The sequence below is a fragment of the Petaurus breviceps genome, unplaced genomic scaffold, assembly GCF_028583685.1.
Source record: "Petaurus breviceps papuanus isolate PSGF00001 unplaced genomic scaffold, PetGlider_PUasm1.0 171, whole genome shotgun sequence".
Lineage (NCBI taxonomy): Eukaryota > Metazoa > Chordata > Mammalia > Diprotodontia > Petauridae > Petaurus > Petaurus breviceps.
In genome coordinates, this window is record NW_027185754.1 from 19,370,773 (window position 1) to 19,398,150 (window position 27,378).

Below are 27,378 nucleotides of genomic sequence, written 5' to 3' on the forward strand. Positions count from 1 at the left end.
AGAAGAGCTAAGAAAGAGCATGGGTGTATAGTTGATCGTTGAACAATATTGCTCTTACTGCAAATAATGTTTTCCTGTTTCTACTCACTTCACTCAGTATCAGTTCATGTTAAGTCTTTCCAGGTTTTTCTGAAATCTACCTCCTTAGCTTTCTTACAGAACAATAGTATTCCATTATATTCATATATCACAACTTGTTCAGCCATTCCCTGATGGGCATTCCCTCAATTTCCAGTTCTCCGCTACCACAAAAAGAAAAGATATATATTTTTTGTACATTAAGGTCCTTTTCAATTTTTTTATGATCTCTTTGGGATACAGACTTAGTAATGATATTGATGGATCAAAGGGTATGCATAGTTTGATTGTCCTTTGGGCACAGTTCTAAATGCTCTCTTGAATGGTTGAATCACTTCATAACTCCATCAACAATGCATTAGTGTCCCAATTTTCCCACATCTCCAAAATTTATCATTTTCTTTCTCTATCATATTAGCCAATCTAATACATATGAGGTAGTATTTCAGAGCTGTTTTAATGAGCATTTCTCTAATCAAGATTTAGAGCATTTTTTCATATGACTATAGATAGCTTTAATTTCTTCATCTGAAAACTGCTTGTTCACATCCTTTGACTATTTATCAATTGGGAAATGACTTGCATTCCCTTTTAATCTTGTTTGCATTGGTTTTATTTGTGTAAATTTTTAAAAAATTTAATATAATTAAAATTATCCAGATAAATGAGTTTTCTTGCCTAAGTGTTACATTCATCATGTAACTGGTATTAGGTGGGAAAGTGGTCAAGCCTTGGATTTAAAGTTTTGGGTCCTACTTTCCCCCAATAATGAAACAGTGACCAGAAATTAGATTGAGCCTGATCATGTCCCCTAGACTAACAATACTGAAGGAACCAGAAAGATATAATTCTGACCCAGCACGTCCTCTGAGAGCAAAGTAGCCTCTGACCCCAACTTCCTGCTTCCACTCCCAGCAGGAATTAAAGTCTCCCTTGGAGAAGGGTGGGGGTGGATGGATAAGAGGCTACAGATGTCTATTCTGTCTCTCTTCTATCCACACAAACATACCCTCATGTTACATGCTGAGGGGACAGCCCTTGAGACACTTGGTTCTCACCACATTTTTTTTTAATAAGGGACAGGTAAAGAAGCTCATACATAGCTCTGACCCTGTCATTCTTCTGCCTAAAAAACCTTTGATGGCTTATTATCTATAGAATAAAATACAAAATTCTTAGCCTGGAAGTCATGGTCCACAATCTATCTTTAACATGCCTTTCTAATCTCACAATCATGATTTCTTTTCATGCACTCAACACTCATGCCACACTGGACCCCTAGGTCTTCACCAATTACATTGCTCTCTTCTGCTCTGTGCATTTATCCTCTACCCCTGGAACATACTTTATTCATTGTTAACTTTTGGAATCTTTCTCTTTTCTTTTAGCAAGACTTAGCTCAGGGGTCAGATCAATTCAATTCCACAAACATTTATTAAATACCTACTATTCACTACATATACTACTAGCTAGGTGCTAGTGATAAAAAGACAGAAATCATTTCTGTCCTTGAGGAGTTTACATTCTTTTAGATAATGTACTCAGGTGTACATAGATCAGAAATATGTACTCAGAACAATAAACATAAAATGTATATAAAGTAGTAGAAATGAAACCTTGTGAAAGTGATCTTTTAATTCAAATTTTTGTATACAATCTTAGGCGAATTTTCCTTTTGCTCCTTGTTACAGTCTATCCTATACAATACTTACATGTGGAATCTTCTCTCTTCTGTAGAAAAGCACATTTAGGGCAGAGATAATGTCATTTGTTCATTCTCATAACTGAAAACATGCCTTGGAAGTAGTAAATGCTTAATGTTTAATTTGTGGTTGAATCATAGGGTCATCACGGACTTTTGTATTCTAACTCTTGTGACACTCACTTCTTGGAACTGCTAGAAATACAGCCTGTTTAGTCCTGTATGTGACAGAGGTATAAGCAAACAAGAAACCCTTAAAGATCAGTGAAAAGCTCAGCTATATTTGAGGCAGAGTATGTTACAGAGAACATGATAACAATGGAATGAATACTGGGCTAAGAGTATGAAAAACTGTCCAGTCTCAGCCCTGGCTAACTTGCTATGGCAGCCTTAGACAGTTTACCACTCTTTGGGAGGAGGTTTCTCTATCCTTAATCTCAAGGAATTTGATTAAATCTCTGAGGTATAATTTGGCCTAAAATCCTCTGAGAGAACCACTGGTAGGTCTTGAGAAGTGACATGGTTAAAGTGCAAAGTACCTGGCCTGAAAGATGAATTTTGCTTTGCCATTCATTTTGGAATGATGAGATTGATTTTGTAAAATGTACAAATTGGAGGATTTTCAAATTTCCCTTAAAAATATAAGGGACTCAAATAAAAAGTATAGCTACTGATTTTGAATGATAAATTTCAAAGATTAACACATGCAACAGAATATCAGATCAACTCCTGATTAATATAATAAAAGGCAGTGTGGCATAATGGAAAGAGCCTTGGATTTAGAGTCGGGATCTTCCCCACTTATGTGACCATGGCCAAGTTTTTTATTTTTTCTGAGCAGCAGCATCAGATATTTGGGGCTGGATTTGATGGCCACTAGTACCTTCCATTTTTTTTTTTTTTACAAGATTTGTGATTTTATTGGTAAAGGGAATTCTTCTACCAATGCAGTTGGAATCTTTTTCTGCAGTTTAATTTTGAGAGAGCCCTCTAGAGCACTAAGAGGTTAAGGTACTTGCCCAGGATCACATAGATTGTACCTATCAAGGGTGGGCCTTGAGACCTCTACCTCCTGGGTTCCTTCTAGAAGTCCCAAAGGCAATTCTCTAGCCACTATATATAGTGGCTCTCCAGTGCTGTCTGATAATGTAGTAACTTACAATGTATAATTTATACATCTTTTTATATTTTGCAAGCATTTTAAAATCAGATTAGCTATTTTTCGAAACAATTTTATGAGGAAAGTTGGTATTATGCCCTGAAGAGATGAAGAAAGTATTTCCTCTTTCAGACAATCTATTTCTTATGTGATAAGAATTACTAAAGAGGAAGCGATCAAACCAATCAATCTGTTTTACTCATCCAGAAAGTAGGTGCTTTCTGATTTATAAAAAACGAATTCATACCCTTTTGTTAAAGGTCTCATTTAACTATGAAAATTGTACCACTATTCATTTTGTGTGAAGATTTCTCCTCCTGTTTGGGAGGTGTATGAGTACAGGTCTGAGAATTTTACCACAAAACCAAACTTTATACGAGCAGTTTCATTGCTTCTACAAAACTCCTGGTTTATGTAATTTTAAAAAGCTTGCATTTCCCTCCAACACTTAAGAGCTAAACTCAGTAGTGTCCTCTACAAATTCGAAGGATTTTATTTCGATCAGCTACAAGGCTTCTTAATTAAATGCTCTACTTACACATCCTTCGACCTGTAGTCCCTCAAGACTCGTTCTTAATTGGGGATTCAGCTAAATTGTCTTTTCTGTGAGAGCTACTGATGGCCTCCTCCAGGAGATGGGGAAATTAGAAATCTCACTTCGGAGCCTTTTTTTTTTTTTACATATTGAAAAAAGGGGGGGAGCTCCCCCCCCTGCATTTTTAGAGGCATTAATTTTCTTCTAAGACTTCAAGTGAGGTAGTACAGGTTGGGGGGACAAGGGAGCCCACTAAGCTGGACTGTGTGCGGGCTTCGGGCACGTCCTTCCTGGGTCCCTCCAGGTTAAATGCCCCGCTTGGGAAAGAGCAGGAAGGCGCTGGCCACCTTGGCGGGCGGCTCGGGACCGGGATGTTCTGGAGTCACTCCTCCCTCCCGGGTAAAGCCCGAACATTCCACGCGCAGGACCAGCAGGAGGGCGGACCACAGAGGGACTCCCTGGCCCCGGGCACAGGGGGCCCCTCTCATCACCCGCCGGGCTGCGGTGTTTGCAAGCTGCTCCACCTAAGCCGGCTCGGCCAGTACAGCGAAAACCCCCATTAGCGCGGCTTCGGAGTTACTCCGGAGGCAACCCCCTGGCAGGAGAGTTTATCCAGAGCTGTCCAGCTGTGGAGAAAGGGGGCGGAAGGAGTCTGACGGGGGTTCAGTCACACCCTCCTGGGTCCTGTCACTTTAAGGCAAACAGGAATTTCTGAGACCCGCCCTCTTCCCTAAACTCCGCTTCTTATTGGCTCATAGAAATGCCAGTCGTGGGCGGAGGTTTCATCATCCTCAGGCACGGAGCTCTCCCATTGGCCCAGGCGCCGGCAGCTAGTAAATGGTGCTCGGAAAGGGGGAGGGGAGGAGGGTGTGAGAGCGAGCGCTAGCGCGGCCCGGGCGGGAGCGGGAGGCTGGTTGGTTTCGCAATCGCCTCTCGCTGTTCGCCGGTTCCAACTCCTCGAAGTCAGGCGTCGGGGTCGCGCCGCAGCGGGGGCCTCGCTGGGTTTGCCTCGGTTGGAGGCCCCCTAGGTAAGGAGCCGGGCCGGGCTGGGTGGAGGTGGCTTTGGGTAGCCCGACGGACTGGGCCGGGCTTGGTTGGACACCGAAGGCCGCGGCGGAGCCGGGCGCTCGCGTGAGCGGGAAGCTACGAGGCCACTGGGGGCGCGCTCTGGGGCCGGGCACGGGAAGCGGGGACTGGCTGTGGCGGGACCTGAGCCCCGAACGCCGCCGCCCGGAGAAGTCCTCGCGTGACCCGGGGTGTGGATGGCGGCGGGGGGTGGGGGGTGGGGGATGGGGGTGGGGGGGGTAGGGGAAGCGGCTCCGAGTGCTGCGTCTGATGCAACCTGCTGGCAACACCCACCCCCTGGTGCGGTGAAGTCATCCCTGGCCCCCGCCCAGCGCCCAGGGAGGGGCGGGGCGGGGAGGCCCAGCCCCTCCCCCTGCCTTCCGGGAGGAGGAGACCCCTTCCCTCCCTTCCCCCCCGGGAGGCCGCGTGGGGTTCGAGAAGTGGAAAGGGGCTGGGAGGGGGAGGGGCAGCAAAGTTTGAATCCCGTCTCTATTGTTTATTTACCTGAGTGATCTTAGACTAATCACTGCCTCGATCCCTAAGCTTCCTTCGTGCTTTGAAATCTGTGGACTATAAGTCTATGCATTTATTGAGCTCTTCCGGTGTGCCTGGCTCTGGGCTAAGCCCTGGTGATAATAAGCAAGGCCAGAGCTATCGCTTGCACTTAGGGGAGCTCTCAGTTGTCCCAGGAGGAGACAACTTGCAAACAACTATGTGCAAACGGGACATATACGGGATAAAATGAGTGTGATCCGCAGAGGGGAGGCATCAACACTTGGAGGAGATTGGGAATGACTTCTGGTAGAAGAAGGTGTGATTTTAACCGAGATTGAATTTGGTCCAGGGAGAGAATTCCAGGCATGGGGGTGGGGAGCACAACTGGGGCACAGGGGTTCTTACCCCTTCCCGTGTCACAAATCCCCCTGTCATTGGCTCAAGCTTTTGGACTCCCCAGAATTATGGTCTTTGTTTTTTTACATTCATTTAAAATTTTTTTGAGTTCTAAATTCTCTAATTCTCTTCCTCTAGTCCCTCCCCTCCCATTGAGAAGATATATATAACTACAGAATAATGTTTTAAAATGCATAAATAGGATTATTTATAAATGCATAGGATTACAAAGGAAATAAACTGTATGGAAATAGGTTTTTTTAAGTTCATAAACCTCAGATTGAGGACTCCCGTTGTACTTATTGACTGGATTTTGTAGAATCTTTTGGGTTTAACTTGGGCTCAAATTCTGTCAAGTACTTATTTACTGAGTGACCCTGAGCAAGTCACTTAACTTCTTTGTCTTCAGTTTCTTCCTGTGTAAAATAGGAATAATAATAGCACTTAAAGCACAGCTTCTTTATCTGGTCAAAAATCTAATATATGAAAAGCATTTGAAGTGCTATGTGTCAACTATTTTCATTATTGTTGATATTGTTTTCCCCATGAGAGGGGACTCAAGCCCAAGCCTGTTTTTTGTCTCCTTTCTCTTGCTTTCCCAGTTTGAGAAAACTGGGATAATCTTCAGTATTTTCCTGTGCTGTTCCTGCTCCATCAGAATGGACTCCAGCCCTGCCTTCCCCTTCTCTCCCAGTCCAGGTGAACATGATGCCTCTCACCTGTTCTTGCTTACAAGTCTGGAAATTAGCATGGGTAGCCCAGAATCATAAACTGTAAGAACTGATAAGAGTTCTTTAAGAGCATCTAGACCACCTTCATCATTCAACTGATGGGAAAACTGAGTGTGTACCCAAAAGGGGATGAGACATTTGCCCAATGTCACACTGAAAGTGGATAAACTGGGACTAGAATTTATGTTTCTTGACACCCAGGCCACTGCTAATCCTCCCAGAATGTCAAATAAATCTCCGTTTCTTCCTCTCTTCCTAGTCAGAGCCACCTCCCTCTCCCTTGTGATCTCCTCAGAGCTACCTCTGCCCCCCAATCAACTAGGCCCCAGGGAGCTAATTTCTGGCTCCCCTACAGTAATACTGGGAGAGAGTTTTGTTTCTCTCTTGTGTGGGAGGGGAATATCACTTCCTATCATGGTGTAGGAGCAAAACCCAATATTCTCTGTCAACACTTCCTCCCCCTGGGGAAACATACCCCACCTCCTCTCTGGATTGGAGAAGTAGCCTATTCTCTTGCTGGCTGCTAGCTTTGACCTCTGGAGTGAAGTGCTAAATACTAGTTTGGGGATCAGCAATAAGGGCATGTGGGGCTGGATGCATTAAATAAAAAGCTGAATGTTCTTTCCAGAAAGGCTTAATTTTTGGTTTGTTTGCGAAATGTGCATTTGACAACCCAGACTTATAATATTGGCCTCTTGGGATCAAGTATGTTTCTAAATATCAGGAAGGTGAACAGTATTATAAATTATTACCAAAAGGAAACATATTTACTGTTTTACTGGCCATATTTTTGCATGGTAAAGTTTTCGAAAGTGAACAGCAGTAGGTTTAGAAAAACTCTTGGGTTTTAATAAGCTGGTTGTGAAAGAATGTCAAATGATATAGATCTAAATTGAGATATAGTAATAATATTCTTTTGTTTGTTTATGGGAATCAATTCTAATTTCTTGCAGTTCACAAATTGGATATACAAGGTATTCATTGTGGATGATCATGTAACATTTTGAGAGTCAACTGGGAAAAGAGGTGGGTATGAAAATATATCATAGCAGCAAGAGAATTTGAAGTGAACATGAAGTTAATGAAAATGGTGAGCAGAAGTAATCATATAGAGGGGGTGATGGAAATGTGGAGTGGTTTATTTTTTTTTAAAGAAGATACATTTTCTTCAGGGATACTGTATATCCCACTGGGGGTAGGGTGGAAGAAGGGCATCTTGACTCCCAGACCCCTTCTCCCCTTTTACTGAATATACTGAGCTTCATGCTTTTCTACTTTAGATACTTATGCACTTACCAGGTATTACTTAATTGTAGTTATTTGTGAATTTGCCCATCCCCTCTACCACACTAGCTCCATAAGAGTAGGGACATAAATAAATTTTGAATCTCCAGTTTTCCAAACCCAGAAGCACTTAATAAATGTTAAATAGAATCAAAACTAAGCAATTACATTTTTCTAATTTTTCCATTTTTACAGGTGGACATTCCTTTTTTCCCTTATGTTCTGTTGTTATTTAAGTTGGTAGATTTTTTTTTCATATTTCCATAGCACTTTATTGGAAAAAAATACATTTAAGTAATACCTTTTGTTTTTATATCAGTTACTTCTCACCACTACTTTCCTAGATTGACCTTCCCCTGGGCAGAGGAAAAACAATTAAGTCAAAGACATAATAGAGAGACATTGTTGGAGCCACAGGTGTGAGAGACACTGGCAGTCACAAGATGTCGGAGGGGGTGCACGTGACCTCTGAGGGGCAATTGAGTGCAGGGCAAAGGAGTATGTGTTAAGAGGAGTCCGTGTTGATAAGGCACATTCAATGCCACGTAGGCCTTTCCCAGCCTGGCAAAGTCGGCTCCCATGGCCCTGTGCTCAATGCCATGTCAGCCCTTTCGGCCCTGCAGAGTCGGCCTCCACATCTCCATGCTTCTGCCCCTCAGAGGTCACGTGCACCCCCTCCGGCATCTTGTGACTGCCAGTGTCTCTCACACCTGTGGCTCCAACAGACATGATAATCTGTACAATAACTTGTCATCAATCACTGTCTCTCGTGGTAGTCCCCTAGCTTTCTGTGTTTTATTATCTCTTCTCTGGGACTTTCATTGGTTTTTCCATTACTCAGAGTTCAACTTCCTTTTAGGCATCTGTTCATTTACATTGTTATAGTCACTGTTGTATAGTGTTCTCTGGGTTCTGCTTATTTTGTTCTGCATCAGTTCATGCAGATTTCACATGTCTGTGAATTCTTCATATTCATTATTTTTTACTGCATGTTAATAACTTATTACATTTGTATACTATAGTTTTTTTTTCAGTCATTGCCCTAAAATGTTGATTTTAGAATGCTTTTAACTCAGTTTCAGGATCAAGTTTTTAAGAAATCCAGAAATAGATGTGGCAAAACTTGGTCCGTTGTTCCAGTTGTACCCCTTTGTGATTTTGGATTAGTTAATCTCCGGGAATCTGGTTCTTCACTTGTGAAATTAAAGGTTGAACTAGTTGACTTTTGATTAGGTGATTTCACAAATTAAGTTCTGAGAAGCATATATAATTACTTAAGTCTGAGTTAGAAATAGTGTTTAAAGGAATTGTTTTTGACTTTTTAATACTGTCTGTGTTATAAACTAGTACTAGTATATTTATTTATGTTTATATAATTATATAGTTTATTTATAAATATATATATATATATATTTATACTGGTACTAGTGAATCAGACTTTTACTTGGTAAAAATCATATATCTTGTTTGAGTTTTCAATCATTCTGAGAGTTCAGTTTATAGAGATTAATTTTCCTTGATTTTTGGTGATACAAGATAGATCATGGCAGTTAATTCTACTCAGGTCATATTTAGGCTAGGTTAATCAATTTTTTTCATATCTTCTGTATTTCACATTATTATAATTTTCCCTAGTATCTTTCTACCTCCTGGAGGGCTATTCTATATGATAATATTTTTTAAAAACAAAAGAAAGAAAAAGAAGAAAATAATCAGTACAACTGATTACTATGTTGAAAGTCTGAAAATGTGCAGTGTAGACTTCTCAGTTCACAAAGAGGTTGGTTGGGGGCCTAGGGGGTGATGTGGCCTTTCATCATAGCTCCTTAGAGATTAGTTTATTTTTATTTTTTTTATATTATGAATTTAGTTCTTAAAGTAGATTGTGTGATCCTCGAAAAACACTTCCTTGCTGTAAACAAAATTGAAAAAAAAATTTTTTTTATATCCACATTGTTACTTTAGAGGCACTTTTCAAAATTTTGAAGAAATCTCTGGTTCCTCATGGTATTGTAAGGAGAGGTACATCATTTGCCTAGTTTTGCCCAACTACGTGTCTATAAAGCCACAAAAAGATATGCAACTTAATTATTCAGGCCTCTTTTATCTCAAAGGATTTTAGAATACTTTATAAATATCAATTCAGTTTTTCTTCCTCTAGAGAGGTAAGTATCCAGTGATAAACAAAGGTCACATCTATGAGTCATTGGTATAACCATAAGCAGGGCCCTTAGAGAACTGATGTCTGAGTTGCATTCCTTTTTCTTAGATTGCTTTGTCCTGTCAAAATAACATTAAACACATCTCCTTCCTGCATAAATTGCTTAAAGACTATTTTCAGTAGGTATGGGGGTATGTGGAAGGTGGGTGCCTCTAGGTGCCCTAGCTGTACAATTCCCTGTAAACAGTGGGAAACAAATTGTGGCACTAAATATAAATAATATTTAGACTTACCCACTTTGAAACTTGTTTTAGAGGGAATAAGGCTGGGGCAGATGACCAGTCAGAGTTGTATAATGCTATAAACATATATGGAAAAATAGGATGAGTAATTGAGAAAGATGGAGACCTGAGTAAAAAGAGGAGTTGCCATGCTGTAGAGAAACAGACAAGAGCTGACCCAAAGAGCTTTGTTTTCAGGTTTCTCCTATTATCTGCTCTTAGTAATCACAAACTTAGTGGAGTGTGAAGACATTTCAGTAGTATTATCTTAAATTAGAATGAGCTGCTTTAAGAAAAGTTTCATGCTAGAAAAGACTGTGTAAGATGAATCCAACAGAACAGCTTGTCGCTTACCAATTCTGTGGAGGCCTTGACTCTAAGTGAGCAGGCCTTTGTTAAGGTAAAAACAAATTGAGGAAAACTTAAATTTTAATTGGGTCAGAAAAAAGGATGAATTACTAAGGCATCTCCCAAATCAAATTTATGATAGATTGAAAACTTTTATTTTTACATTTTTGCTCATATGAGTGTTGGTGTTTCTTTTCATTATTGTATAAAAATACCCTGAATCTTCAGTATGATGCTGATTTGGAAGCAATGGTTGAATTTGAGAGTTATGACTCAATAAGAATGTTGGCGGGAATTTGCAGTTTTCAGATCCAGTTTTAATCTGAAGCGTTTCCAAATGCTTCACACTTGAAATGATTCTTATGAAAGGGATAAAGGCACCACCCTGCTTCCAGTAGGCTGAGCTTTGGGGTAGTAGCTAGTCAGATGTGAACCCAGTGTCTCCTATTGTGTTCACTGTATACATTTGAAATACTCTGATTTTTCTGTCTAATACATAAATAATAAAAGTCCAGTTTGTTTGAAAAGATGCAGAAATCTAAATCTAGGGTTTTAATGTATCTCTTTGATTTAACAGTAATGATTTGTCCATAAAAATAATTCTTTTGCCTTAAAGGCCGAGGCTCAATGACAGTATGCTCCATTTAGAATTTGCCTCAGTGGTAACCTCCTATTTTCTTAAGTTCAGTGTACCCGAGAGGGTTACTGCTGAGTAGTTGATTAATTTGTAAATACAATCAAGAGAGGCATCTGGTTTAACCATTTAGACACATGGATACCTTTTTCAGGTTAGATTATTATGAAATAGATGCTTATGGCTCTTTGCTATAGTAAATGGAAAATTAATTTTGAGTCAGAACTTTGATCTACTCTATGTGATGTTGTGTTCTATTAATTAAATGGATTGAATATCTTTAGGGACTCTGGCCTTACCTGTGGCTAAGGTTACCTACCTGATGATATTTTAGTACAGATTTTTAGGTTTGGTTTTTTTTTTTTAACCAGATCAGTGATTTCATTGGTGTATTGAGCTACAGGTGGGGATCTTTTGCCCATGGCAATGGGCACCTGCTCTGCAACTTTTAATCTTAAGAGAAGGTGGCCTGGTACAGAGAGAAGTGAGTTGACAAGGATCCCATCGAGGTGGGACATGAACTCAGCTCTCCCTGACTCCAAGGTCAGCTTTCTAGTTATTATGCAATACTGCTTCTCTCTTTAGTGTCATATTTTATTTCTTATGTTTAACCATAGATGTATTTTCCATTCCTTCCTTTTTTTTTTTTTTTAGCATGATGCCTATATGTGTGGAACACCATGAATCTGTTGAGTCTTGTACAAAAGCCTTTTTATGCTCCCCAGCTCTCCTCCCACCCCCACCCCCAGTAGAGGAAGCTGAGTTTGGAGCATAGGAAGCAGAATTAGAACTAATCACAAACTGTTAAAGCTTGAAGGAATCTCTAGAAGAAATCTTCTCGCCCAATTCCCTCCTTTATGCATAGGAGAGCTTGGTCCTGGAGGTCTAAAACTAGCTATGGAGCAACCTTCAGATACCTTTCCCCTTCCCCACAGTCTAGGACTCTTTGGGGCCTTTGCCATCTCTGGGTTGGATACAGATTGGCCCCAGAATCAGATATTTGAGGGAGTACCAAATGTAACTGATGAATAAAATAGCCACGGGCCAATAATTGAATGGCCGCTGTGTAGAAAAGGTGATCCTAGGAGAGAACATTAAATTGAAAGGATATAAAAAGATCCAACTAAGTAATAGTGTTAAATGGCTGCAGGGACAACTTAAGTTAATATTAGACAATCTCCTTATAACTGGAAGAAAAGTTAGGCAATGTAATAAACTGTCTAGGGAGGTTGTGAAATGACTATTACTGGAGATTCTGAGTGCTGAACTAGATGTCCATCAGGGTTGGTTTTTTTGGAGAAATGCAATATCTGTCCTCCCATAGTACTGGAGCTGGAAAGGATGACCCATTAAACAATCCTTCCAAATTAAATGATTTGAGACTTCTGAAACATCTGAAAAGTTGGCAGGAAAAATAGACTTTTTTCCAGGATAAAAACGATGTTGGATAGACCATTGCTAAGATTTTGTTGAATATAGTCAAGTGCAAAGTCTCTTTTAAACCTGTTTTTAAAAATGTTTAATAATGTTTATTTTTCTCCTAGGTACATGTGAAGATTTCTTGGCAGTTGAGTGTGGAAACTTGGTCACTTGTGTCTTCCTTCACCCCTCCTTCTGCTCCCCTCCCCACCATTTCTAACTCTGTGCTGTGGTTAAAGAAGAGTCTGTCCAAATGAGCAAGACATCCCAGCAGAGCAGCACTGCAGGAGCAAATGGAATAAGTGTTATTCACACCCAGGCACATGCCAGTGGTTTGCAGCAGGTTCCTCAGGTGGTGCCAGTCAGCCCTGGGGGAGGAGGCAAAGCTGCACCTCCCAGCAAGCAAAGCAAAAAAAGTTCATCTATGGATAGGAACAGTGATGAGTATCGGCAGCGAAGGGAACGCAACAACATGGCAGTGAAAAAGAGTCGGTTAAAAAGCAAGCAGAAAGCCCAGGATACCTTGCAGAGGGTCAACCAGCTTAAAGAAGAGAACGAACGATTGGAAGCAAAAATTAAACTGCTGACTAAGGAATTAAGTGTACTGAAAGATTTGTTTCTTGAGCATGCACACAATCTGGCAGACAACGTACAACCCATGAGCACTGAAAGCACTACAACAAATCCTGATAACACAGGACAATAGGGCTGTTGATTCAAAGTTTTGGGGAATTGAACTTTAGGAGGTGTGACTTACACCACTCACATTAATGTCAAAGCTGATCTCTTTTAATATTTAAAGATCCTTTTTGGGATATTTTCTAGGTTAAGCACTGAAGATTTGATTAACCTAAAATGTTAACTTGTTTGTCTGTTTTGAAGTAATAAGTTGCTTTTTATCAAAAGTTAGATAATTTTTTTGAAAGATAGAAAAATCTCAGAACTTGATGTCATTGACAAGACTTGGATTTCTCCAGAAATGCTTATCTTTTTTGGCATGGAGAAAGAGAAGTATACCAGGCAAGTGGCAGATTGGGCAAAAATTTGCTGGTTTTAATGAATGAAGAGAATTAGATGAAAAAAATTGTTAAATATTCTTTAAAAAATCTGTACACTATAATATAAATTGGCTGTTTAGAGACAGATCAGTTTATAATATGAGGGTTATAAATACATTGTTTTAACCTAATTAGAAGTTTTTCCTTAGGCATAAATTGCTTCTCAATAGTATGGTTCAGCACTGATGGCTAAAGTGTTAACAAATGATTATTATAACCAGAGGATTATAAATGTGCTATGTAGCACATTGAAATTGGCATACAAAAACTGTAAATGGCCAAGGGAGCAAGTGGATTAATATTTTTTCTTATAAGCCTCTATATCAGTGAACTTTGTTAGAATTAACCTTTCAGGTTTGCTGGGATTATAGGGCTGTATGAAAAAAAAAATCAGGAATGTTTAGAACAGCTCAGAAAAACTGAAGTGTCTCTGTAAGTTTCAGAGAATTGTTAAAATAGACCTTTTTGGCTATATATATTGAAAAGTATACTGTTTCACGTATACTGGCAGCCTGTTTAGTATTTGGTTCAAGAGGTAGTTTTACTGAGAAGTGAACTTTTTTTAGGTCACAATTTTATAAGGGAGCATTCATTAAAAAGTAAACTTTTTTTTATTTTAACAAAAGAGTGGTTACTCAAAAATACGTGGTGGATGACTTCATACTTTTCCTGAAAATACAATGGTAATATACCATTAAGATGGCTCTCAAAAAGGCAAACTGAAGTGTCAAACCCTTCTAGCTTATTTCATTGTCTGTAATATCTGCCTGGCATATTTCTTGTCTGGTCATCGCACTACGCTCTCCCAAATCTTTTTGCACCATTTACAATCCATTCATTAACTTTTAAGCTTGTGTGCCCTATAAACATATTAGAAAGAGTAGGTAGGTTGGTGAAAAAGTTGTTAGGATGCTGATAGAGAAAGCACAAAACCATTTTGTGATTAAAAATGTCAAAGGGAAGCTCTAGAGACTGTTCCATGTAAAAGTAAGTTTAAAGGTCTGTCTGAACATTTTTTTTGGCTCTGTTTTATCTTATCTGTTTTACTTGGTAGTTTTACATGGGCCTGGCTTCCTCACTGTTTAGTAGAACTCATTCACTCTCTGTTGAGGAAAGGAAGCCAAACTACCCAAAAGGTAAATCTGTTTGCTTCCTCGTTTTCTGGCTGTAGTGCAGTGCTTCATAACAGTATAATTGAGACAGTTGGGGAAAGTAGGAGCGCCCTTTATTTACTGAGTGGAATACTTTGCAGTGGAGCCTTGTGGAGGTTTTGAGTAACTGGGGTGATAATCTCCCCTTTCTTGGCATCTAAGCCATTTTGCTTGTCAGGATAACTCTGACTTAGGGGAAGGGAGAGACTAGAAACCCTATGGGATAAAATTGCAGATTAAGGTTTGGTTTATATTCTCAAATTTGAGCTAATTTGAATCTTGTGTTAGACTCAGTAGTTGGAGTTGTGATAAGAGACATTGGGCTTGCTTATTGGAATAGGCTGGGAGTTAGCTCAAGCCTTTTGTAGTTGTAGCTCTGCTTGTGAAGATGGGAACCATATGTCTTTTTATGAATGACTGGACCTTCCTTGGAAAGGTATTGACTTCATATGGAGCAAGGAAAGAGTAGGGGGGGTTTGTAAGGACCAGTTCACTGCGTTGACTTGAAACGTTTGCCTGCAAAAGCTAATAGAGGTTTTGATTAATAAGTCACCCCATAAAAGTCTTTAGAAGCAAATTGGATCATCTCACTAATATTTTAAAATGAAAGTTTCATCACTGGTGACATCAGGTCACTTACTGTCAAGCACATATGGTTCTAGAATTTTTTCTCTCTTATTTAATTTGCTGAAAAACACATCCATCATAGAAATACAGAATGACAGCTTATAGAAATGTAGTCAAATCCCCTTATGCTATAGATGAGGGAACTAACGTACAGAAAGGTTGTGACTTGCCCAGGATCACATGGTGAATTAGTGACTGAGCTAAGACTAGTATCCAGATGTCCTGACTTCTAGGCCAGGGCTCTTTGTTCTGCACTGTGTTAATAACCTCATCAGACTTGATATGTTTTTCAGTGATCCCACGGGGATTTGTGGGTGCTGTCAGGGGTGTTTAGATGTGTATTAGATATTTTAAAATCAGCTAAAATACAACTTGAAAACTGTTTCTTAAGTGGATTCAAGCTTTCATGCTTGAGCTAAGTAAATTGCAGAGTTTTAGTTTAAGATATAATAGAGACAAATTTCTTAGTACACAAACATAGAGGTACATCTGTAATACCTTAACATGTTGGGTTGGAATGAGAGCTTTTGTTTTTAGTAGAATAACAGATAAGTACATAATTTCAAAGGAAAACCAAATGTTGGGAAATGACAAAGTTGAGAGCTTCTGAGATTATCAAGTTACTGTGTGTCCTTAGTGCTGCCCTGAAGCCACAGGATTGGATTTGTGAGTTAAGCCATTCTTTTGGCCAGTGTTCTGAGTCTCTACCCAAACTGGTGGGCTGGTGGTCTTCAATTTGTGTTTTAATATTCTGTGCTTTTGAGGTTATTAGTTTCTGAATAGAAATAACTTCAGAGTGCAAGATTTTATCATCTGAAAGCTTGCTATTCCTTAGACTTAGTCTGCTTCATTGACTTAAAGTTAGAACAAGACCTCAGGCACTCTAGAAGACATTCTAACAAAATGGAATCACATTCTAGAAAATCAGGGCTTAGAAAATTTGGAAATTGACATAAATTGGAAGTGTATGTGCAATTTGAAGCACTTCAGCTTTCTCTGTTGTCTTTAGCAGGCCTAAAATATTTAGCCTAAATCAGATAGTGCTCAGAGTACTCCAGACTGTCTTAGAAGTAGGGATACTGGTTTTTATGTTAAATAGACAGAAGCTAGGGAGAAGAAAGACCACTTTATGGCTGTTAGCTTTGCCTCTCAGGAAAAAAAAAAACTACCAACTTGTTCTTTCTATTCCTGGCTTTTCTCAGTTTGTGAGATTTCTATTTTTTTAATAAAATTTGATTTCTTCCAATGAATTTGAAATAAAAATCTTTGGAACAGTGGCATCAATTTGCATTTTTACTAAAAAAAGATTGTACAAGGCTTTTTTGTATAATGAACAAATTGGGTGGATGAGAGTTAGGAGATTTGTTATTCAGACTTTGCCTCTGGTGGGATCTAGATTTTAATTAGCTAGGGGAATAATTTCATGTATTTGGTGAAAATAAAATTTTATTTTTGGTCGTTTAGATGTCACCTCTTAAGAGTTATCCTGTATATAGAATTAGGAAAGCAGTACATTGGGTTTTGTTGATTAGACAGATACCTTTTTTCCTAGTGAAGGGAAAAAATTCATTCATATTTGTCTCAAGTCTAATCTTATCTAGCATTTTTCAAGAGTTATAAACATGGAATTTTCCTAAATGATTTCAGAATTGGACTTGTATTTGAAAGGCTAATTTAGTTGAAGGACCCTCATAAGCATCAGGCTTAGCCTTTCTGCCCCTTTTACCATGCCATTTTTGTCCTCACCAGGCCATTCAGGCTCTGAAGTGGTAACGTTTTAAAAATAATAGGTAAATACAGCACTTTGTTTTTAAGATAGTGAATGGAGTTTCAGAGGAAAATGAGGTTCGAATATTTTTTATTTTTATATTTCAAACATCATAAAATGCCTTGGAAATTATTCCTACCTTCTCTGCCTCTCATAAATGAAAGCAATGGGCTGTGACTTAAGGTGTGCTTTGTCCCTTTTGTTTTTATGATTTGGTTGTAGTGCAGTATTGAATAATTTAGAATCCAGGAGTGTTACTCGGCACGTTGTTCTCTGATGGGGCTGGATCTGTGGAGTAAACTGACACCTGCTACTGTTTTCACAATTTGTATTCATCACCTGAGTAGTTCTGCATTTTGTATCTCAGAATGACAGGGACCTTCCAGGTTAATTGCTACAAGATGCAGTACAGTGAGGTTCAGTGATATGCCCAATATTGCTTTTAAGTTTCTATTGCTCAAGGTGCCCGTGCAGAGAAGATTTAATCATGGAACCTTCTTGTGATTGGTGCCTTGCTGCAAGGTGAGTAAAAGGGGTAAGTAAAAATGAAAATATCAGAAGGTGGAGAAGTTCCTTGAGACAGCTGAATGTGAGAACTGGCGGCCACGAGGTTATGGTGATAAGGCTGGCCTGTAGATGCTTCTTCCTGTATCTAACATCTGTGGTGCAGGCATAGCCTATACTTGACCTTGAAGGAGTAAACTTGGTTTTCACATAACAGTGAAAGGACTGTACTCAATCCTTACCTTACCCTTACAAAAAGTGGGGAGGAATCATAGCTTCAGTGATAAAAGGGATCTTTGAAGGCATCTAGTCCAATTTCCTTACTTATATTTGAGGAAACTGAGCCCCAGGGAGGTGAAGTGATCAGTCCTAGGTCAGTCACACAAGTAATGATTGGTAGAAGCAGATTTTAAACTCACATCCTCTGACTCCAGCTCCAGCATACTTTCCGCTGCACTATGTATTACCTCCCACTTTCTGGCCCAAGTCAAATGGATCAGTTTTCCTGAGGAGAAATAGGAATTCCAAAGTGTTCTACATATAAAATTTCTTAATTAAAAAGATAGTTGAAATCACAGAACTGAGCATTAGGATGAAATGGGATGATGAGACTCTTCTATAGTTGTTAGTGGTTTTTACTTGACAGAAGTATAATAGTGGTTCTTTCCCACTAAAGGCAGATTAGTGGTGATTCTTTGTCTTAACTCGTGGTCTGTTTACCCCTCCCCCTCAACTTCCAAATAGCACCCAGTACTACTATTTTTGTTTAATAAATTTTTAGCTAAAAGCTACCTGTTGCAAAATGAACACTGTAGTGTATACTTCTAAGAGGGAGTTATGAAGATCACTGAACTGAGTCAGAAAATCTGAGTTCCCACACATAATAGCAGTGACATGGGCAAGTCACTGAAACTAGGAGACTTTGTTCCAGCATTGTAAGTGCCTTGAGGACAGGGACTGTCTTTTACCTCCTTTTGTGTCCCTGGTGTTCAGCACTGCGCCTGGCACCATATGGTGCTTCATATATTCATATATGTTTATTGATTGATCAGTCAATGGTTCAGTCATGTCCGACTGTTCATAACCCTAAGGATCGTAGCATGGCAGGCTCTCCTATGCTCCGCTGTCTCCTGAAGTCTGTCCAAGTTCATGTTCGTTCCTTCTTTCCATTCATCCATCCATCCATCTGTCTATCATTGCTTCTAACCATCCTTATCTTCTGCTTTCTCCTTTTTTGCCTTCAATCATTCCCAACATCAGGGTCTTTTTAAATGAGTCCTTTCTTAAACTTTTATGGCCAGAACATTTAAGCTTCAGCTTCTGTATTTGACCTTCCATTAAGTAGTCTGAATTAATTTCTTTTTAAGTATCAACTGATTTGATCTTGATGTCTAAGGGACTCACGAGTCATTTCCAGCACTACAATTCAAAGTGTCAATTCTGTGGTGCTCAGCTCTCCTTATAGTCCAGCTTTCATGAGCCATATATTGCTCCGGGAAAAATGATTGTTTTTACATGGACCTTTGTTGGCAAGGTGATGTCTTTGCTTTTTAGTATGCTGTCCATAAATGCCATAGCTTTCCTTCCAAGGAGCAAGTGTCTTAATTTCATGGCTGCCATCTGCAGTGATCTTTGAGCCTAAGAATATAAATTCTGACACTGCTTCCATTTCTTCTCCCTCTATTTTCCAGGAAATGAAGGGACCAATTAAGAGGCTTCTTAATTTACTTTCTGCCATCAGAGTGGTATTGTCTGCATAGCTGAGGTTGTTGACATTTCACCCAGTAACTTTAATTCTAGCTTTTGATTCATCCAGCCTGCATTTCACACTGTGTACTCTGCATGTATGTTAAAGTGGCATCTTTGTATTCCTTTTCCCGTCTTAAGCCAGTCAGTTCATATTTGCTTCAAACTGTTGCTTCATGACCTGCATACAGATTCCTCAGGAGACAGAACAAAACGGTACTCCTATCTCTTTGAGAATTTGCCATATTTTGTTGTGATCCATACAAAGGCTGTAGTGTAGTCAGTGAAGCAGTAGGTGTTTTTTTCTGTAATTCCCTTTCTTTCTCCATAGTCCAGCAAATGTTGGCAATTTGGTCTCTAATTCTTCTGCTTCTTTGAAAACTAGTCCACTTTTCTGCTAATTCTTGGTCCACATATTGCCAAAGCTTAGCTTGCAGAGTCTTAAGCATAAACTTGATTTAACATTTCTTAAATAATGCTTGACCTGCCTGTTACAGAGGATTGCTGATAAGCATTGTGGTAAGAAGACATGAGTTTGAATCCCACTTGAGACATAATAGATGTGATAACCATAAGCAAGTCACTTCACTCCCAGAGCTTCAGTTTTCTCATCTTTGAAATGGGAGCAACACTTGTAATTTTGCTTCTGTTTTCTCTGCCACAGATGATAATCTTCAGGTGAGAAAGGGCAGAGATGACTACTGTGGAGTGAATGCCTTTAGAGCATTGATGTCAATCAAATAGAAAGGGCAGGGGGTGGGGAGAGGGTGGTGACACTCTGGAGTGCTTCGGGAGAGTTTGACGGTGTAGCCACCTTCTTCCATTGGCCTCCACTCCCCCCCCCCCCCGCAAGAAGAGAGGTGACTTCTCACTTTTTTGGTGCCAGGCTTGATCATTATGATTGCACAAAGTTCAGTTTTATTTTGTTTTTGCTGTTTTTAAATACTTTTTTGACATGAACTTTGAAGTCATAACAAACATGAATATTTCCTTATAAAAGACAAAAATGCATATGAAAATTTACAGCTTTTTATTACATATGTAATTTACAGCTTTTTAAAAGTATACATTAATTTTAACATGGTAGTGCCAACACGGCCCTGTCTGTGTCCCCTTCTGAACTCTTGTGTGTTCTCTTGTGTGTATTTTTCTTCGTTTCAATATTTTCTTTTTTTTTTTGCACCATCACTCTATTTGCCCTCACATTACTCTCACCTGCCTCAATAAAGGTACTCCTATGTAACAATTACAGTCAAGACAAACAAACTTGCACAGTATTGATCTTGTCTGAAAATGTCTCATTTTGTCCTAACAGTCTATCATCTCTCTGCCAAAGGTGGGAAGCAGGCTTGATTATCAGTCTTTTTTAGTAATGATTGGTCTTTGCATTCATCAGAGTTCTTACATCTTTTCAGTATGTTATTGTATAAGTTGCTTTGGTTCTGATAATTTTATTCTGTTTCCAGTTCTTTGCTAAAACAAGTTCTGCTACAAAGATATTTGTAGTTATGGCTCCTTTTCTTTGATGTCTTTGGAGAGAAGCCTAGCAGAAGCATAAAATGCTCGTTGTACACCAAAGAAAGACAGAGACTGAAGGCTTCAACCTCGAATGCAGAGGTAAAATTGAATCAATGGATGAAGGTGGTATTTTAGGTTCCTTTAGACTAGTAGGTGGTACAGTGGATAGAATTTTAGGCTTGTAGTCAGGAAGATTGGAGTTCAAATTTGGCTTTAGGCACTTAGCTGTGTGACCAAGGGCAAGTCACTTAATCTCTGTGGGCCTGAGTTTCTTCAACTCTAAAATGGGGATAAAAAAACTACCCACTCTTCAGAATTGTTATGATCGTCAAATGAGGTAATATTTGTAAAGTGCTTAGCACGGTACTTGGCATGTCAGCATTTAATGCTCGTTTCCTTCTTTGATTTAGGCAAGACACATCAGATATACAGGTATCAGAGAAAGCTGTAGTTTAATATACTAAGAGATACTAGTATCCTAAGTGGGTGACTCAGTGGCACAATGAATAGACTGTTGGGCCTGGAGTCAGGAAGATTCCTCATTCCTCTTTGTGAGTTCAAATCTGGGCCCAGATACTTACTAGCTGTGTGACCCTGGACAAGTCACCTCTTTGCCTCAGTTTCCTCATCTATAAAATGAGCTAAAGAGGGAAATGAAAAACCATTCTGATATATTGCCCAAAAAACCCCAAAACCCAAATAGGGTCATGAAGAGTGGGACATGACTGAACAGCCATGAAAATAGTATCCCAAATTCAGAGTTAAATGGGAAGAACATATTTAAAACAATACCTATGCAGTACAAATCACTGTACACTTTCAGAATTGTTAAATGGTCCATGATTGGAAAGTATCTTTTTACAAAATCCAACCAAGATTAATAATTTTTTTCAATGAACAAAAATTTTTCTCTTTCCCTCTCCCGTGTAAAAGAAAATTGAATTGAAAAAGAAAGAAAAACAAATATCTAAAAAACGTGTCTCAGTCTACACTCTGAGTCCATCCCCTCCCTATTAGGAGGTGGGTAGTATGTTTTGTTTTGTTTTTTTTTACCATGAATCTTGAATTGTGGATTTTTGTTCTTTCCATTTATATTATAGTCATTGTGCCCATTTTTCTTCCTGGTTCAGCTTGCTTCACTTTGCATCATTACAGATAAATCATCATATTCACATGCTTCTTTGGATTCTTCATTTTAATTTCTTTTCATACAGTAACATTCCTTTACATTCATGTACAATAATTGTTTAGCTATTCCTTAGTTGATGAACACTGCCTTTGTTTCCAGTTCTGTAGTAGCAAAGACCTGGAAGCAGTAGATGTCCATTGATTGGGAAATGGCTAAAGAAGTTGTAGTACATAAATGTAAATGAATATTAATGCTCTGTAAGAAATGAATTTGAAGAGTGCAGAGAAGCATTAGACAAGCTGACGACAGAGGGAAGTGAAGAAAACAATATACAATGCCTACAAAAATGTCAGTGGAAGGACAACAGAACACTCAAAAATAAGAAAATTATAATGACTGAGCTGGACCCCAAAGATATGAAAAAGCAACTCCCCTGATCCTCTGAAGAGGGGTCTCTGTGGGGGAGGGCAGAGAATTGTGGACAGTGTTGGTTTGCTTTGCTGAACTATTTTTTTCCACTTAAATTCTTTGTTATAAGGAATAGCTCTTTAAAAGAGGGGAAGGGAGAAAGGGACATACTGGGAAATGTAAGCGATATAAAAACAAAAAACATAAAATTTATTTTTTTATAGTCTTAAAATTTTTTGGTGTATATGGGACCTGTCTTTGGAATGTCCCAGACTTTAAAGAAGGGAAGAGAATGGCATCCTTAAAAAAAAATAGGCCAGTGAACTTGGCTTCAATTAACTGGCAAAATGCTAGACTGTATTGTTGTTTGGCCTTCCTTCCTTCCTTCCTTCCTCCCTCCCTCCCTCCTTCCTTCCCTTGTCCTTTGTCTCCAAGATAGATTCCCGTGCTTAGGTTGTGGACCAGCCTCCCCACCAATGAGACTAAAGGCCAGTGGGGGGGGGGGGGGCGTTGGGTTTCTCCATTAGAAGGTTAGGGGCAGAGGGCCCTTTCTCAAGAGAAAGAATAAAGACCTTTTCTGATCTCAGCCATCCTTCTATCTTTCCTTCCCTTTTCTTTCCCTTCCCTCTTTCTCTCTCTTTCCCTTTCTTTTTTCTCTCCTTTCCCTTCCTTCGGCCCACATAGAGTATCATACCCTTACCTGCAAGTGCTCTGCCCAAAGGAATGTAAAACTTGATAGCTGAAAGTTTTTTTCTTAAGGACTTAAACCCAAATCACTCTGGCTCTTATGGATTGGCCAACTACAGGTCACTGGCCAAGCCCCAGTTGGTCGTTGTTTGGGTCCTGATTGGCTCAGAGTGAATGTGAATAGCAATTGTTTCTGTTTTGGCCAGAAACCCTGAGGGTCTTCCCCTCCCAGGTTGATTAGAATGCATTATTTATTAAAGGGATGTTTATTGACTGTCTAGAAAAGGAAATGGCAAGCCCAAAGTCAGCATGACTTCATCAAGAAAAGACCATATCTGACTGACCTCATTTCCTTTGTGGACAGGTCAGATTGCTGCAGATCACAGCAATGATAAGATTTACCCAAATTTTAGTGGTGTTTGACTGTAACTGCCATACTCTTCTTGTGGGCAAGTTGGTAATGTGGGGCACAGACAGTAGTATAGCTAGATGGATTAGGAACTGGGTGAATGACTAAACTGAAAATGTAGTTAGAAATGGCTCAACGTCAGCTTGGAAAGAGGTCTCCAGTGGAGTACCCCAGGGATGTAGCTTTAGACCTGTCAATCATTTGAAGAAATTGGGAATGTTTAACCTGGAGAAGAGAAGACTTGGGGTAAATGATAGCTGTATTCTGGTATTTGAAGGGCTGTCATATAAAAGAAGGATTTGATTTAGTCTGCCCAGGGGGTAGAATAAAGCAATGGGTAGAAGCTGGCAAAAGCTGTTAGGCTTGAAATGAGGACAAACTTTCTCACAATTAGAGGTGTCCCAAAGTGGAATGGGCCAGTTTATTCCCTTTCCTACCTTCCCCTCCCAAGAGGTTCTCAGGCTACAGCTGCATCATTTGAGTATGCTTTAGAGAGAATTGGACTCTGGCCTCAGGTCCCTTTCAACTCTGAGATCTTGTGATTATATAAACCAGGGGTGGGGAACCTGTGGCTTTGAGGCCACATGTGGCCCTATAGGCCCTCAAGTGTGGCCGTTTGACAGAAGCAGTCCGATTCAGCCTGCACTTGATGACCTAGAGGGCCACCTCAAGGCCGCTTTGCAAACATTAAAGCACTGTGCATGGTCTCAGTGGAGAAATGTGAAATAAAAGACCATGAGTTGAAAGTGCTTTCCATCATGGCTTAAACTGGGTCCTTGAATGTACAGTCTAGTTGTCTAACTTTCTGGAAATAGCTATTTACCCAAAGATGGTAGAATAGAATGACTGGGGGTTTTTTGTTTGTTTGCTTTTTAGGGGGCAATTGGGGTTAAGTGACTTGCCCAAAATCACATGGCTAGTAAATGTGTCAAGTGTCTGAGGTTGGATTTGAACTCAGGTCCTCCTTACTCCAGGGCCGGTGCTCTATTCACTGTGCCACCTAGCCACCCTGAATGACAGTTTTCTTAATCCTATGCCAATACATTCCAGAAGGAAACAAATTAATTAAATAAAACTATGGGATGAAAAATATCGGGCACTTATTTACAAAGCTAATCTCTCTTATTAAGCTAGGTACAATTGGACAATGAATTTTCATGTGACTGGGACATTCTTAACACTGGCTTGCTAACCATAACCATTAAGTAAAGGGAAATCCGTACAGGTAAAAGTTGCCTAGAGTAGTAGTGTTTGCTGAAACATAGTTCATAGGAAAGCTAGCCTACTGCCAGCAAGGGACCATATTTTATCCCAGTGATTATTCGTACTTGGCTACATTCAGAATAAAACAGTCTCCCTAGTCTGCGCTGGCTGAGGATTATAAGCACATCTAGGCAGGGTAACTAGCTCAATAAAATTCTTCTCCATTATATTGTAAGGTCATGGGGTTTAGAACTGAAAGGAAGATAAGAATTCTCGTTTCTGTAGTGCTTCAGGCTTTACAAAGTGCTTTCCCTGTTCTGTTTCCCTGTTCACAGTTCTGTGAGGTGGATAGGATAGATGTTATCCTACATTACAAATAAGGCAACTGAGACCTTAGAGAAGCTAAGGGACTTTGCCCGGGACACAAAGATATAGTAAGTAGCAGAAGTGAGCCCCTTAATGGTGGGCAAATGTTTTTGAAGCATTTCTATCTAGTGTCAGCTCAAGCACTGTTACTTGTCAGGTCATCATCACACCTAGTATCTGCTGAGAATCTTAATGTGACCTTGGTGAATTATCCGCACATTCCTTCTTAATCTTTCTGTTTTCACTGTATCCAGATATGCCTTCCCCCACCAAATCCTCCATTGTAAGAAAAAGTTTTATTAAATTCCACCAACAAAATAAACATGTCTGATAGCACATGCAACTGCTTCCTAGCTGTTCTTATGTCTAAGAAGGATACTCTCATTTCTTAGCATGATAACAGTGGAAGCCATCTAGCTTAGCTTTTAATTATTACTAAGCTATATCGTTTGTCCCTGGGGTGGTGCTAACAGTTAATGAGCTCAGTATCCACACCCGGATACTTGGATTTTAAGTTTTTCTTGAGGGCAGGATTGTTTCATTATCTTTGATAATTTAAGTGCCCTTAAATGCTTATTGATTATTGTTTTAGTTCCAGGCACTAAAGAGTTCTTGGACATGTAAGGCTTACACACATTGCAGATATTAGTGAATTGTTTTTCTGTCAATGAAAATTTTTTATCTTACATGTTCATCTAATTGGGTGGGGGAGTTAGAGCCCCAGAGAGAACATATGTTTCATCTAGCACACTGGGTGTTGAATATATAAACTCAGGGAAAAAAAATGCCAATCATGACACTGTAAGCATCTCAACAAGGATAAATTTAAGTTGTGGCTCTTTAGAACTGAAAACTCAAAACTTCTATACAAATGGTTTATTTAAGGAAATAAGCAGGAAAAAAACAACCCAGTAACTTAACATTTCTTTAGCACTTATGTACCAGGCATTGTGCTAAGTTTAACTAAGCTGCTGCTTTACAATTTTCTTCAAGTGTCCAGATATTACAATCTAGAAATTTAAGATTGAAAAAGCATGTAAAAGGTGGTTTAGAAACAGATTTGCTATGGTTGCATTTAAGGAGACAATATATAAGAGCAGTTTTGTATTAATGCCATAAGAAGTGAGTCAATTCCTACTGAACTCTTAAGTGACTTTTCCATAGGCATTTCATGCTGAAATGATTAGACTCATTCTTTAGATAGAAAGTTGGCCTGTAATACTGAGGCTTTCCAGTCTATCTGTGGCATTCTAACACAACAAAATATTTTAATTAGGTACAATTAAGGTTTCCAAGCTGTATCATAGTGGTACAACTATTTAGTGAGCTAGGTAATAATTGGGAGAAAAGGTGGAGGTGTGTATGGAGAACATTAAGAATTGAGAAAATTATCCAACTTCTATCCAAATATGGTTCTAGTTATGAAAGGGAACCATCTGTGATAGATATCTGAGGAGCCATTAGGGTTGAAATTATTTTGTATTTGGCAAGTTAACATATAAAACACAGCTGGGTCCAGAGTGGGATATAACCAGCCTTTGCCCAATGCACTTCCAGGAATAGTTGGAGGATGGGAAAGGGGGAGGGAACCTCCAATAAAACCCTGATGGTGTCTATAAGTAAACAGAAAGGAATGGAAAAACTCACCTGGCCCAGAAATCCTTAGGAATGATTTGAGTTTTTCTTTAATTATCTCTCCCTGCCTGATGACTCATCTTTCAAGCTCCTTCTGGGTCCAGGTTCCCCTCAGAAGGCAGAAAGCACTGGTCTGAGCAGCAGTATTCTCATTCTCCCCTTCCCTGTACCCCTTCTACATCCCCCTGCACCTCCACCACCCCAGCTTGTCTAATAGGCCAACTGGCTTTCTCAGGCAGATAGGGGGCACCATAGAGAGAATCTATGTGATTCTCACATGTGACCTCAGTCACTTATTAGCTATGAAACCATGGGCAAGTCATTTAACCTCTCTGTCCTCAGTTTCCTCATCTGTAAGAGGGAAATAATAGTATGCACCTCACAGGAATGTTTTAAAGATATGAGTACTTTGTGAACTTTACTACTATTTATTAGGTGCTGATAAAGAGTTTCAACCTCCAAGGTTCAAATCTTGCCTCTAATTCTAACCTCTGTGATCTTGGGCAAATTACCTAACCTCTGTGGGCTTCAATTTCTTCATCTATAAAAGAAAAGTGTTCGACCAGATAGAGTCTAAGGTCTCTTCTAGTGTTGAGCTATGAAACCCCCTCCTCCCCAAAACTGACTTATTTTTTTGGCATTCATCACATTCATAAGTATCTCATAGATTTGAAGTCTTGCTTTGGAGATGACAGAAATGACACTTGTGAATAAGATTGTGTACAGTAAAATGAAGCCTGTGTGACATAATATAATTAAGTGTAGCATGGGTTGGAAATGAGGGGATCATTGTGGGCTGGAGTGGTCAGGAGAGGCTTTCAGGAGAATGTGGGCTTTCAACCAGGTCTTGAGGAGAGGCAGAAATGTCTCCAATTTTAAAT

General features: G+C 39.5%; 1 protein-coding gene across 7 annotated transcripts; it reads left to right on the forward strand.

Moving 5' to 3' along the window:
• Nucleotides 1-4,276: 4,276 nt before the first annotated feature.
• Nucleotides 4,277-16,401, forward strand: CEBPG (CCAAT enhancer binding protein gamma). 7 transcript variants are annotated; one of them, XM_069082641.1, is made up of 5 exons: nt 4,277-4,502; nt 6,033-6,129; nt 7,115-7,187; nt 11,241-11,412; nt 12,414-16,401. In XM_069082641.1, the coding sequence occupies exon 5, from the start codon at nt 12,542-12,544 to the stop codon at nt 12,992-12,994; it is 453 nt and encodes a 150-aa protein (XP_068938742.1). In that variant the 5' UTR covers nt 4,277-4,502; nt 6,033-6,129; nt 7,115-7,187; nt 11,241-11,412; nt 12,414-12,541; the 3' UTR covers nt 12,995-16,401. The 7 variants fall into 7 exon arrangements, with proteins under 7 accessions (XP_068938742.1, XP_068938743.1, XP_068938737.1 ...); XM_069082642.1 differs by having other exon boundaries at nt 11,273-11,412; XM_069082636.1 differs by lacking the exon at nt 11,241-11,412.
• Nucleotides 16,402-27,378: the final 10,977 nt, after the last annotated feature.